Source organism: Orycteropus afer, unplaced genomic scaffold (assembly GCF_000298275.1).
Source record: "Orycteropus afer afer isolate SDZICR_OR568_19922 unplaced genomic scaffold, OryAfe1.0 scaffold00510, whole genome shotgun sequence".
Lineage (NCBI taxonomy): Eukaryota > Metazoa > Chordata > Mammalia > Tubulidentata > Orycteropodidae > Orycteropus > Orycteropus afer.
In genome coordinates, this window is record NW_006922097.1 from 948,944 (window position 1) to 964,150 (window position 15,207).

Sequence of the window (15,207 nt, forward strand, 5' to 3'; positions counted from 1 at the left end):
CAGGAGGGATATATTCAAGATCATATTTTGGCTCTTCTGGACTTGTTTTAATTGTCTTCAACTTCAAGTTGAACTTGCATATGAGCAGTTGATGATCTGTTCCACAATCAGCTCCTGGTCTGGTTTTGGCTGAAGATATTGAGCTTTTCCATTGCCTCTTGCCACAGATGTAGTCAATCTGATTCTTGTGTGTTCCATCTGGTGAAGACTACGTGTACAGCTGCCATTTGTGTTGTTGAATAAAGATATTTGCAGTTAATAAGTCATTGGTTTTGCAAAATTCTGCCATATGATTTCCAGCATTATTTCTGTCACCCAGGGCAAATTTTTCAACTACCAGTAATTCTTTGTTTCCAACTTTTGCATTCCAGTCAGCAGTGGTGATTAACACATCCTGATTGCATGTTCCGTAAATAAAAATCTTCAATTGCCTCATCTTTGGCTTTGGTGGTTGCTGCTTAAATTTGAATAATAGTCGTATTAAAGGGTCTTTCTTGTGGGCGTATGGATATTATCCTATCACTGACAGCATTGTGCTTCAGGACAGATCTTCAAACATTCTTTGTGATGATGAATGCCAGGCCATTCCTCTTCAAACTGTCATTCCTGGCATAGTAGACCATATGGTTGTCTGATTCAAAATGGCCAAAACTAGTCCATTTCAGCTCACTAATGCCTAGGATATCAATCTTTATGTGTTCCATTTCACTTTTTACAACTTCCAGTTTTCCTAGATTCACAGTTCGTATATTCTGTGTTCTGATGATTAATGGATATTTGCAGCTACTTCTCCTCAATTTGAGTGGTCCCACATCAGCAAATGGAGGTCTCAAAAGCTTTACCGTATCCATATGGGTTAGGCTGGTTTTGCTCTGATGATGCAGCTCTTTCCCACTCCTGTTTTGAGAGACTTCTAATCTAAGTGACTCATCCTCCTCCTCTGTATTAGACAATGTTTCCAGAATATTCGTAAAGTTGTGCAGTAATATATCAGACAGTGTTTCTCTGCTATTCGTAAAGTTTTCCCTGGCCAAATCTTTGAGAAGTGGATGGCCTCTTCCTCCTTCCTAGTCTGCTTCAGTCTGTAAGCTGGGCTGATACCCGTGCACCATGTGCACCCCGCTGGGTTTGAAACACAGTGTCACAGCCTCAATACTCACAGCAACACATCACCACAGTAGGACAAACTGACAGACAAGTTTGTCTCCCTTACCTGTTGTAAACCTCTCCAACCTCTCCTTACCTGGATCCCTGCAGATGAGTCCTCACTCTGTCCTGGTCCCCTAGCCTTTATAGTCTCCTTTCTCCCACCTTCCCTCCTTGCCACTTGTGGGGTGTGGCCTAAGTTCTCTCTCCTCACTTGGATCCCTGCGGCTGACTCCTTGCTCTCTCTGTGTCCCCCTAGCCTTTATACCCTCTTTTCTCCCCTTCTTGCCTTTCTGCTTGTGGGGTGTGGCCTGGGTTCCCTCTCCTCACCTGGATCCCTGAGGCTGACTCCTCGCTCTGTCCCACACCCCCTAGCCTTTATATTCTCCTTTCTCCTGCCTTCCCACCTTGCCACTTGTGGGGCATGGCCTGACTTCCCTCTCCTCATCTGGATCCCTGTGGCTGACTCCTCCTCCCTCCTTCATAGACATACCTTATAGTTCAGCCTGTTCACCCATCTATCCACCTGTATATCTGTGTTTGCCTTCACTGACAATACAGTACTTTATGTGCAAAAGGGTTCATCTTTGTTGTCTGCACTTCCCATGTACCTCTCTATGTCTTCTTCTTCCTCAGTGCCACTCACATTTGGTATATTGCTCTTCTCTCCACCCAAATCAATACTTATCTCCACCTATCTAACAGTGTTCCCTCCCCTCCCCTCCCACCCCTGGTAACCAACAAAGAAAATTTCCTTCCATATATAAACCATTCCTTGACTTTTACAATAACGGACTAATACAGTATTTGTCCTTCTGTGAATGACTTATTTCACTCAGCATAATGTCCTCCAAGTTCATCCACGTTATGCGGTGTTTTGCAGATTCTACATTATTCTTTAAGGTTGTGTAGTATTCCATTGTGTGTATGTACCACAGTTTGGTTATTATTAATTTCTAATTTTATAGCATTGTGGTCTGAGAAGATGATTTGTAGTGTTTCAGTTTTTTTTTTTTTAATTTATTGAGGCTTGTTTTAGGTCCTAACATATGATCTATTCTGGAGAAGGATCCATGTGCACTGGAGAAGAATGTGAATTGTGCTTTTGTTTGGTGGAGTGCTCTGTATATGTCTATGAGGTCAAGTTGGTTGATTGTGTTGTTAAGTTCTTCTGTATCTTTGTTGAGTATTTTTCTAGTTGATTTGTCCCTCCTTGAAAGTGGTGTGTTAAAGTCTCCTACTACTATTGTAGAGTTGTCTGTTGTTCCTTTTAATTCAAGTAATATTTGCTTCACATATTTTGGAACACTTTCATTGGGTGCATAGATATTTATTATCATAATATCTTCTTTGTCAATTGACCCTTTCAGCATCATATAGTGTCCTTCTTTGTCTCTTATGTTGTTTTTCACCTTAAAGTCTATTTTATCAGAAATTAATATTGCCACTCTTGCTCTTTTTTGGTTACTGTGGGCTTTGTATTTTTTTTTTTTTTCCACCCCTTAACTCTTAATTTGTTTTTATCTTTGTGTCTAAGGTGGGTCTCTTGTAGGCAGCATATTGATAGGTCTTCTTTTCTTATCCAGTCTGCCACTCTATTTCTCTTGATTGGTGCATTTAGTCCATTCACACTGAGTGTAATTAGAGATAGGTATGAATTGATTGCTGTCATTCTATTGTGTTTTTTTGTCATGTTGTTGGAGTTTACTTGGTCCATATACTTTCTTGTACTGAGTTCATTTTGTTGTCAAGTGCTTCCTCTCTTTTCTTCTCTTTGTTGGTTTTGTGCAGATTATTAAACCCATTTGTTTTCCTTCCTTCTGGATTTGCTTAGGGGGATTGTTAATTTTCTCTGCGATTATCTTGGAGTGAATTCTTGTCTCTATATGTTTAGAACAGTCTGTTCTATGAGGACATTGTCCTGTTTACCTCTCCATTTGGAAGTTTGTACCTAGAACTTTTACTCCCTCTATAAGGTTAGTTGGGAGCTCTGGTAGCATAGTGCCTAAGGCACTTGACTACTAACCAGAAGGCTGACGGTTCAAACCCACCAGTCACTCCTCGGAAGGAAGATGGGGCAATCTACTTCCATAGTGATACTGCCTCGGCAGCCCAAGGAGGGGTTGCTATGAGTCAGGTCTGACTCAATGGCACATAACAACAACAACAACATAAGGTTAGTTCCTGTTGTTGTATGCAGCCTGGGTTCCTTGATTTTTAGTGTACAATGTTTTATGCTCTTATTTTGAGTGTCTATTTTTGATTTGGTTTTAGAATTGATGTCATGTATCCTAATTTTGTTGTTGTCTGTTGTGGGTTCTCTATTGGAAGGACTTCTTAAGCATTTCTTGTAGGGTTGGTCTGGTTCTCACAAAATCCCTTAATTTCTGTTTGTCTGAGAATGCCTTCATTTTGCCCTCATATTTGATGGACAATTTGGCTGGATATAGGATTCTTGTTTGGAAGTGCTTTTCCTTCAGTGTTTTATATATGCCATCCCATTGCTTTCTTGCCTCCATGGTTTCTGCTGAGTAATCAAAGCTCAGCCTAACTGTTTGATTATTATAAGTAATATTTCCTTTGTCCTGGGCAGCTCACAAGATTCTTTCTTTGTCTTTGGTTTTGGAGAGTTTGATTATGATATGCCTCAGTGTTTTTCTCTTGGAATCTATCCTGTATGGGGTTCTATGAGCTTCTTGGACAAATATATTTTCTTCCTTCATGATATAGGCGAAGTTTTCCATTAGTAGGTCTTCCACAATGTCCTCAGTGGTTTTTTCTGCCTCTTCTTGTTCTGGAATTCCAAAGAGGCATATGTTACTTCTTTTCATGTCATCCCATAGAACTCTTAGGTTCTCTTCATTCTCTTAAATCTTTGTTCTGATTTTTCTTCATACAGGCTGATGTCCAGGGATTTGTCTTCTAGTTGGGAAATGCATTCTTCAGCCAGTTCTATCCTATTCTTTTGTGCCTCCACTGTATTGTGTGATTCTGTAATTTTGGTTTTCATCTACTGGATTTCTAACTGCTGTTTTTGTATGAGTTCTGATTGTGCATTAATCTTGTTATTTTGTTCTTGCATGGTTTTCTTGAGTTCTTCCAGGGTACTGTCTGTGTTCTTGTGGTAGTTAAGTTTGTGTGTCAACTTGGCTGGGCCTGGTTGAGTGGCTGGGCAGCTGGATGTAGTATTCCTCATTATGAGACTGGTAATCAACTCCATTGTGGAATCTCCTGTGAGCAACTGAGTAGCTCCCTAGGGATGTGGTGTGCTTCCTGTATATAAGGAGAAGCCTTGGGGAATGGTCTCTAGCTTATGGCACACTTGAACCTTGCATGTAGCTGTGTCGTTGTTCAGCAGCCTGCCATGCTCTGCCGATCTTGGGACTTTAACTGGACTTGAGTCAATGGCCTGCCTGTGGTTTGGTAACATTGGGACTGTGCCATTTTATTTGTTGGCCTTGGGCTTGTTAGCCTCAGCAACCAGTAGCTGCCTGTGTGAAGAGATGCCTCTAGCTTCAGTGGGACAGAAGCAAGAGGCACAGCTGAAGCCCAAGGTCAAGGGTCTTTCACACAGCCCCTAGAGCCTGGCACATAGAACTCAGACTTCTAGCCTCCCGAACTGTAAGAGAATAAACTCCTGTTTGTTAAGGCCATCCCATTTGTGGTATATTCCTGTCAGAGTGGCACTAGGTAACCAGAACAGTTCTCCTTGCTTCTGTTTGTAGTTTCCTTAAGCTCTTGTAGAGCTCTATAAACATACCTTCTAAATTACTTCTCAGATAATTCTATTGCCTCCTCTTCCTCCATGTTTAATGAGATTTTTGTTTGGGATTTTACTTCTAATGTCCTATCCTAGTTTTTTTTGTTTATTTGTTTGATTTGAGGTTGTCTATTGTTTCCTAGACATTTTGAAGTTGTCTTTAACTGTTAGTTATGTATTGATTTGTTTTGTCTTGATTTTATGATTTAATATTTTGAAAAGGTGGAACTGTTGTATTTTATTTTTTTGGCTTTTAATTCAGGTGTGCTGTATTGTTCTGCAGTTTTCTTTGTGACGATGGATGGAATCACTGTGTGGAATGTGGATGCAGGTCTCTGTTTGTCGTAAAGAGACTGTGTTAGACTGGGTTCTCTAGAGAAACAAAACCAGTAAAGCTTACATATATATGTATATATAGATAAATTTATCTTAGGAAAATGGCTCACACACTTATAGAAGCTGGCAAGTCCAAAGTTCCTGGATCAAACGTCAAACTGGAGGCTTTTCCACATCAAGCTGGAGGCTTTTCCCAACTCTTACAGCTACAGGGGCTGAGGAGCTCAACGCTGGCAGGCAGTACACCGGCTGTTGACTCCAACGAATGACATATCCAAGATCTCCAGGCCAAATGGTGGATTGTTCACTCACAGGCAGTTGTAGACAGCACAACAGAATCCTGATCCACAGAAGAATGTCTCCTCTCCCAGGATGTCCACAGATATACTGGAAGCAGGCCACATCCCTAGGGAAACTCCCTTTCAACAGAATGGCTGCTCAAAACATAATCATCTGATCCCATCATGGAAATAACCACATCACAACAGCTTAAACCACACAGGATTGTGGTCCAGCCAAGTTGACACACAGCTCCAACTATCACAGGGAGTTTAGGATTTGAGCCGGCAGGTGTTATGGTGGCTGAATGTGGTTTTTCTATTGGATGAGGCAGGATGGAGGCGGAGGAAGAGAGAAGAAAAGAGAGAATGAAGAAAAGCTCCAAGTTTCCAAGAGTGGTTCCTAGGGCTTTGAGTAGGCTGCTGCTGATGACATTGTACTGTTACTCACAGGCCCACAGCTCAAGTTCAGCAAAGACTCCAATTGTTAGGGGGCTGCCACTTTCCGCCAGGTTCTGACGGCCACAAAAACCCTGCTCTCTCTAGACCCCTCCATTCCAAAAAGCTGAACTAGGATAACTGTCCCTATCCATGATCTTTGTCCCAGGGCCCACCCACTTGCAGCTTTATTCTCCTTTCTGCTCCCGTGCTTCAGCGGTACCCAGAGCCAGAGGGATCTCAGTTCCCTCCCAGTGGTCCTAAGTTTACTGATAAAAGCAGGTGCTGAAGGTAGATCTGTGGAGTGGCCACAGGTTCTCTGGTGCAGTGCATTCTCTCCACTGCCCCAGGGAGGTCTCTGATGCCCTTTCTTGACTGCTGGTTGGCACCTCCCTACGCAGGTCTCCTGTGCCCTTTCTTGCCTGCCAGTCAGCGCTCCACAGGGCAGGTTCACTTGTTTTTGTTATTTTTTTTTCCCCTCCAGGTAATTGTACTGCCCCTTTCTCCTTTTTAATCCTGCTCCCCTATTTTTGGCATACTCTTACTTAATGAGCTGTTCAGAGCACCAGAATCCCCATTTCAAACTGCTGCATCTAGTTTTCAGGCACTAAGATGCTAGAGGGAACTAGTGTGTACACTATAGGAGAGAGGCCATTTTCAGAGTCCCTCAACTAGTTCTTTTTGTACAGTGACTCTGTGTATCTTCTTTGGATGCTTCTTGCATCATTCAATATTTTTCCCATAGAATCTTTCAGTATTGCAACTGGAAGCTTGGATTTTTTTCCTCAGTTCTGTCAGCTTGAGAAATGCAGAGTGTATTCTTCCCTTTTAGTTTTCTAACTCCAGGTCTTTGCACATTTCATTGTAATAATTTACTTTGTTTTCTCAATCTGCTCTTTGAAATTTTCTGTTCAGCTCTTTTATCTTCTCATTTCTTCCATTTGCTTTAGTTATTCTCCATTCAAGGGCAAGTTTCAGAGTCTCTTCTGACATCCAGTTTGGTCTTTTCTTCCTTTCTTGTCTTTTTAATGACCTTTTGCTTTCTTCCTCTATGATGTTCTTGATGTCATCCCACAAATGTTTGGTTTTCAGTCATTAGTGTTCAGTGCTCCAAATCTTTTCTTCATATGTTCTCTAAATACAGGTGGAATATAATAAAGGTCATATTTCGGCTCTCGTGGACTCATTTTAATTTTCTTCAGCTTCAATTGGAACTTGCATATGAGCAATTGATGGTGTGTTTCACAGTCAGCTCCTGGCCTTGGTTTGGCGGAACATATCGAGCCCTCCATTGCCTTTTTCCACAGATGTGGTTGATCTGATTCCTGTGTATTCCATCTGGTGTCTGGTGAGGTCCACATGTGTGGCTACCATTTATGTTGTTGAAAAAAGGTCTTAGCAATGAGTAAGTCATTGGTCTTGCAAAATTCTATCATGTGATCTCCAGCATCATTTCTGGTCAATTTCAGACTACAGAAGTTTGTAAAAATCTTCAATTTCCCTGTCTTTGGCTTTAATGGTTGATGTGTACATTTGAGTAATAGTAATATTAACTGGTCTTCCTTGTCAATGTATGGATGTTATTCTATCACTGACACCATTGTACTTCAGGACAGATCTTGAAACATTCTTTGTGATGATGAAGGCAATGCCATTCCTCTTCAATTTGTCATTCCAGCTATAGTAGAGCATATGATTGTCTGATTCAAAATGGCCCAAAACTAATCCGTTTCAGCTCACTAACACCTAGGATATTGATCTTTATGTGTTCCATTTCATTTTCAACAACTTCCAGTCTTCCTACATTCATAGTTCATACATTCCACATTCAGATTATTAATGGATATTTGCCACTGTTTCTTCTCATTTTGAGTTGTGCCCCATTATCAATTGAAGGTCCCAAAAGCTTTACTTCATCTGCGTCATTAAGGTTGACTCTACTTTGAGGAGACAGTTCTTCCCCAGTCATATTTTGAGTGACTTCTGACCTGAGGGGCTCATCTCCAACACTATATCAGACATTGTTTCAGGGCTATTCATAAAGATTTCCAGTAACAGAGAGTATTTCACTGCTATTCATAAGGTTTTCACTGGCCAATTCTTTGAGAAGTGGATGGCCCCTTCCTTCTTCCGAGTCTGAATTAGTCTGGAAGCTCTGCTGAAACCTGACCACTATGAGTAACTCTGCTGGCATTTGAAATATCTGTGACATAGCCTCCAGCCTCACAGCAACACACAACCCACTGCAGTACAACAAACTGGCAAATGAGTGGTACTATTATTCTGGGACAGAGAGAGATTGAGGAACTTGCCTCAGGATGCGTAACTAGTAAGTGATGGTGCCAGAATTTAAACAGTTTTCTGACTTAAGTTTTTGTTCATTGACTGTTGAAAATAGACCCTAGTCATCTTCAGTTTGGTTTTTGGCTTAGCCACAGATAATTTCTTAGCCATTGAAAGACTTCTTTTTGTGATTTCTAACATGTTGCAGTGCCTAAGGCATTTCACTGCTAACCAGAAGGTTGGCAATTCAAACCTACCAGCTGCTCTGTGAAAAGACGATGGGACAATCTACTTCCAGAAAGATTTATCTCCTTAGAAACCCAGTGGGGTTCACTATGGGTCGGAATCTACTCAATGGCAGTGGGTTTTTTTTTTTTTTGGTTTTGAGCATGTCACTGGACCTCCTGTGTGCTCATGCTAGTTCCCTAGATATGAAGAGCTTTCTGTTTTCGACTGCCTATTTCATGTAGGTTGGGATTGCTGAAAGAGCCAGCTCAACATGTAGGTCAGCTTTACAAATAAAAGAACTTGTTTAATAGCTAATATTGTTAGGCAGATAAGAAATTAAAAGAGACCGTTTGGCTTCATATCTCACTTCTAAACCACTTTTTATCATGCTTTTATATGGCCTACAAGCTAAGGAATGTTTTTACATTTTTAAATTATTGCAAAAAAAAAAAAAAAAGAGTTGAGTACATATATTACTCCACAAGACCTGAAATATTTCTTGTGGGTTCTTAATAGGAAAACATGTAGAACTCTGGAAAGATAATTGCCAATCTGTGATCCCAGTAGATATATTTCTAAGCCATAGAAGTCAATGAGTCCATGACATAATTGAATGAATACTGTGGTACTTGGGAAGGCAGTAGGAAAGACTTCTTGGTAGTGTGCTGCTAAGGAAGGAATGGAGGACAGGGGATTGAACCATAAAAAGATAATTGCCAAGTTGTGATGTCATTGGCAGTCTGAAAAGCACTATGTACTGGTGGCTTGTGTACAGTAAGATTGATTTATATGCTGGTTAATCTAGTCACTGATCTTAAAGCCATTCATGTTCACCAAGTCATTATTATGTAACTTGGAACAGAAATATTGTCATTATATAATTACTCCCCCTGACTCCTCCCAAAGCAAAACACTTGATCTTAGAATCTCCTAGAATAGAGATCCAGGGTATCCACCTTTTGTATTCTCAGGCCTGGGGCTCCAGTTGCTAAGTTTTCTACCCTTAGAAACATCCAGCCCACCTAAGGCAGAGTGGTAGAAAATGTGAGAAATAAGAGTGTAGCTGTCTGTTGGGACGTTTAATATAAAAAATAAAAAGATAAGTGAGGGTTTGTGATCTTATGTCATCTGCTGGACATGGAAATTGTTCTCATGTCTGGATGTTTAGTTTGTGGATCACAGAAATGCTAAATTCTGGTGTTTGTTTTTATATCTACAGGATTAGAGATTAATTTATGGAGTGAGGGAAATTATGTGTTATTTTGGCATGGTGTCATGATCTGAAACAAGAGAAAAGGCCATCAAGTGGATTCTGACTCATAGTTACTCTGTAAGACAGAGTAGAACTGCCCCATAGAGTTTCCAAGGATGGGTTTGGACTTCCAACCTTTCAGTTAGCAGCCATATGCTTTACCACTGTGCCACCAGGGCTCCTTAAGTGTAAAGTAATAGTCTCTGCATTTTGTGAGCCATTTTAGAGAATTAATGAACTCACAAGGTGAAGGTGATCCCACAAAGCCCAAATACCAAACAGGTGGTCCTCACTGAGCCAAGGCCCATCCACTGATGTCAAGTCAGTTCTGACTCGGTAACTTTATTGGACAGAGTAGAACTGCCCCCATAGAATTTCCTAGGGTGAAATTTTATGGAAGCAGACCTCCTTTTCTTTCTCCTATGGAGCAGTAGGTTTGAAGTCAAGTGTTTTAACTTGCTTATTTATGCATAAATAAATCTCTGGAAGGGTACACAAGGAACCAATAACAGGTTACCTATTTGGTAGAAGAAAACTGGAAGGAAGGGAAGATGAAAGGAAAGAAAGATAGGGATGGGAAGAAGACTTTTCACTGTGTAGCTACAAAAGTACACACATACATTTTGAGCTATAGTAATATATATTGCAAAAATTATTTTTAAATTAAAATAAATCTAGTCACACTCAACAGATTTCTGTGTTAACACTCTTATGTTTGATGTATTTATGGTATTTCTCTAATTGGAGTAAAGGTCACAGTCTTCTTAATGTTTTTCTTATAAATGTTTAATTCAAGATTTTGGATCTGAAAGAGAAACTGGAACATGCTCAGAACGTCTGTCACACAGACACTTGTATTTTGGAAAAGAAGAAACTAGAAGAAAAAATAAAAGCAGCAATAGAAAATGAAGCTAAAATAAAGCAGCAATATCAGGAAGAACAACAGAAGAGGTAAGTAGAAGGAGCAAAGATCTTAGTTTCTTGTGAGTTAAACCATGACTGAGTCCCCCGGCAGTGTTAATTTAGTAATGTAGTATTTATTTCCTCTCTGTTACCACTGAGACAAACTCAGGCACACAACTTCTTTCACATATAGCACTTACCACACTGAATTCTAATTATTTGTTTTCTTATTTTCCCCTTGTCCTATATGACATATTATTTCTTCTTGTTTTGGCACACAATCAATGTACCAATAAATTTTCTTGAATGACTGGATTTCCTTTTTAAAATGATACTCTGGGATTTACCTTTCTAGCTCTCTAATACTATTGGCACAAATTCATACTAGAATGAAATTAGTATTTTGTATTTATCAGCTGATTTTCTTCAAAGAAGTTCTGAGTACTTTACAGGCATTTTATTTGTCATCAACTTGCTACATTTTATTTGTCATACAACTTGTTCCTGTTACTACTGTTGTCATATCTTTTTCCTAAACTTATTATGGTTATTACTAGGATTCTTATTAATGGATCCTGTTGGATGCCCTAAACTTTAGTAACTGATGCTTCTTATTTATATGGAGCTCAGAGTGATTCACATATATGTATTTTTAAATATGGCTTTTATTCAGTAAAAAGATACACAAATACAAACATGCATTATGTACCTCGGAAATTTTCTTTCAGCTACAGCTGAAAGCTCTTGTGTGGAATTTATAAATAGCATAGGTAATTAGTACATATTAAATGAATGAATATTCAAGTAAATGAATGAATAATGAATTCACTCAGTGAGCCCGTGGGGTACATGGGAAAATATTTGTCTCGCTGCCAGTTCTAGCAGGATGGCAGACTATGCTCCTGTTACAATACAACTAGATCCTGAATGAACTACTGGAATACCTTTTAAAGCATTGCTCACAAGAAACAAGAGAAAGTCCAAGAGCAAACAGTGAACTAAAATAAAAATGATGAATAATTAAGAAATTCTTTTTTTTTTTTTTTACTTTTTATTGTGATTTGAAATTTTATAAAGTGAATTAGTTTTCCATTCAAGAATTCTTACAGATTTTGTTTTGTGATGTTGACTGCAATCTCCATAATGTAACAGCACTCTTCCCATTTCCTACTTATATTAACCATTGTCATTCATCCTTCTTTCCTGTCTTTTCCTGCCTTCTTCCCTTTTTCCCTGAGCAAATGCTGCTCTTTACGTCTCGTATGGTTGATTGTTCTATGGAGTCTGTACCTCCCTGGCATTATTGTTTACCTTATAGGCTGTCTGTTTGGTTAGAAGTTGAGCCACAGGGTGAGTTCAGTTCCAGGTTTTAAGGGCTACTAATGGCCGTAGTCTTAAGGGTTCTACCAGTATCTATCAGATCAGTAAGCCTAGTCTTTTTCATGATTTTGAGTTTTGGTGAACAAACTTCTAAGTCAAGTGGCAAATAACAGTATTAGCCCTGGATTCAGGAGAGGAAGCCAGGAGCTTGCCACACAAGGGAAAATACCTGATCCTGAGACTCTGGTATTAAGCCAAGAACCTTGAAGGGGCTAAAATGTCTCCCAATAGGCAGCCCCCTGACTTCTCAACTAAGAAAATCTAAATTATATGTGTAGGAAAGCAATCTTAATGTAGATATTAAGAGTTCCCATGTATTAAATGTAATGAGATATAAACTAACAATCAAAAATCAAACAACACAAGGAGATTGACTACCATGAATGAAAGTCAGCAGAAACAACAAACAAAATATTTATAACAACTTCATCATTTATAAGAACTTCTTCAGACTTATTAGATCTGTATGCTGAGTAAATAATGCAAGAAGCAGGATTATATGAAGACGAACCATTAGAGGAGGGCTCATTAACTAGCTGCAATATGCAGATGGCACACCTTGCTGAAAGTGAAGAATGTGTGAAGTACTTCTGGATGACGACCAAAGATTACAGCCTTCAGTGTGGCTTACCAACATAGAGAAAACAAAAATGCCCACAAGTGGACCAATAAGCATCAGCATGATAAACAGAGAAAATATTGAAGTTGTCAAGGATTTCATTTTACTTGGATCAATAAACAACACTCATGGAAACAGCAGTTCAGAAATCAAACGACATATTTCATTGAGGAAATCTGCTGCAAAGAACCTATTTAAAGTGTTATCAAAGTTGTCACTTTGAGGACTACAGTGCACCTGAGCCAAGCCATGGTTTTTGAATCATGTCATAACCATGTGAAAGCTGGACAATGAATAAGGAAGACTGAAGGAGAATTGATGCATTGGAATTACGCCGTTGGCAAAGAATATAGAATATACCATGCACTGCAAGAAGAATGAACAAACCTTGGGAGAAATAAAGCCAGAATGCTCTTTGAAAGAAGAATGGCAAGAATTTGTCACACATACTTCAGACATGTTATTAGGTGGGAACAGTCACTGGAGGACATAATGCTTGGTAAAGTATAGGGTCAGTGAAAAAGAGGAAGACCCTCAAAGAGGTGCATTGACATAGTGGCTGCAACAGTGGGCTTAAACACAGCAAGCATTGTGAGAATTGTGCAGAACGAGGCAGTGTTTCATTTCTGATGAACCTAGGGTCACTATGAATCAGTACTGACTCAACAGCACCTAACAACAAGAACTTCAGCAGGTGGAATTGTCACGAACAGATAAGCAAACAACTGTAAAGTTTTTAAAGAAATAAAAGATGTAATCAATTAATTGGACAAGAAAAAAAGCTATCTAACTTTTTTGAACATTGTTTTCCTTATCTCTAAAGTGAAAATACTAATACCTATTTCATACATCTTTTATGAAGATTAGCTGAGAAGAAATACATAGAAGCAATTTTAACTCTGTAAGCGTTGCTGTTGTTGTTACGTGCTGTCGAGTCAAACCCGACTCATAGCGACCCCTCCTTGGGTTTCCGAGGCAGTATCACTACAGAAGTAGGATTACCCAACCTTCCTTCTGAGGAGTGGCTGGTGGGTTTGAACCGCCAGCCGTCTGGTTAGCAGGCAAGTGTCTTAGCCACTAGGAAAATGAAACTTGTAGGGAAATATTTTTCCATGAAAAGATTATTATTATTGTTTTGTAACCTGGAGGAAAGGAACCCCAATGTAAATACTTAGATTGTAACCTATTTTTTTCACTTAAAATATTATAATCACATTTACTTGCTTTTAAAAATCCTTCTGGGCTAGTCTGATCTGGGCCACAATAGATGGATCCTGATAGAAGGAGAGTAAAACATAAAACAGAACCCAAATTCCTAGAAAATCCAGACTTGACCAGTTGAGACTAGAGGACTCCCCGAGACGACTGCCCTGAGATACTCCACAAACCTTGGACCGAAGCTACCTCTTGAGAACAGTTTACTATGGAACAGATTGGCTCATAAAATAAAGAATATTACCAGTGAGCCCTTCACACCTTTCAAAAATGATCCATATGAAATCAAATGGTCAAGAACTACTCTAAAGCAGGGATCAAAGGGTAAAGAGACAGGGAAGCCACGATACTGGAAGCAAAACATCTGGAATGGAATAATGACAAGGTTAACACTTTGTGAAAAATAAAACCAATGTCTCAACAATTTGTGGAGTGATTTTTAGTTGGGAACCTGTTCACTGTGTAAACTTTTACTGAAAACAATATTATTTTTAAAAAATTCTTCTAGAACATTATTTTAAGGAATACCATAATTTAGTTAACTAGTTCTTTATTGTATGACATTTAGATTGTTCCCAGCTTCATGCTTTTACAAACAATGGCATAATATGTACCCTTGTACCTAAATTTCTATGTATATCTCTTATTGTCTTCTCAGGATAAATTCCAGGAAGTATAATTATAATTGCTCAAATATTAAAAAGCTATATAAAATTTAGGTGGTCTGGTGTCATAGTGCCTAAGGCATTTGGCCACTAACCAGAAGGCTGGCTGTTCAAACCCACCAGCCACTACTTGGAAGGAAAGTCGGGAAATCTACTTCTGTAGTGATACTGCCTCGGAAACCCAAGGAGGGGTCGCTATGAGTCAGATCTGACTCAACAGCAGTGACTTTTTATTTTATTTTATTTTTTTAAAAAAGGAGCTCTGGTGGTATAGTAGTTAAGGCATTTGGCTGCTAACCAAAGCATTTGTGATCAGAACCTCCCAGGTGCTCCATGGAAGAAAGATGAGCCAGTCTGCTTCTGAAAAGATTTACAGATTTGAAAACCCAGTGGCGGTCACTTGAGTCAGAATCAACTTAATGGCAGTGAGTTTTATATAAAATAACAGCAAAAGTCCTTCTGAAGTTTACCTTTCCTCAATAAACACTTTTAAATATATATTCACTTCTCATTATTCAAAGTTGTTGTTGTTGTTGTTAAGTGCCGTCGAGTCGTTTCCGACTCATAGCGACCCCATGCTCAGCAGAACGAAACACTGCCTGATACTGCGCCAGCCCCACAATCCCTGCTATACTTGAGCCCATCATCGCAGCCACCGTATCAATCCGTCTCGTTGAAGGCCTCCCCCTCTTTCGTCGACCCTC

The 15,207-nt window shown here is 39.4% G+C and overlaps 1 protein-coding gene across 1 annotated transcript in view; it reads left to right on the forward strand.

Moving 5' to 3' along the window:
• Positions 1–15,207, forward strand: part of CCDC30 (coiled-coil domain containing 30) — a 218,587-nt gene that overhangs the window by 118,570 nt on the left and 84,810 nt on the right. The window contains 1 exon segment of the mRNA XM_042782917.1: positions 10,518–10,672. Coding sequence (XP_042638851.1) covers positions 10,518–10,672 — 155 coding nt within the window.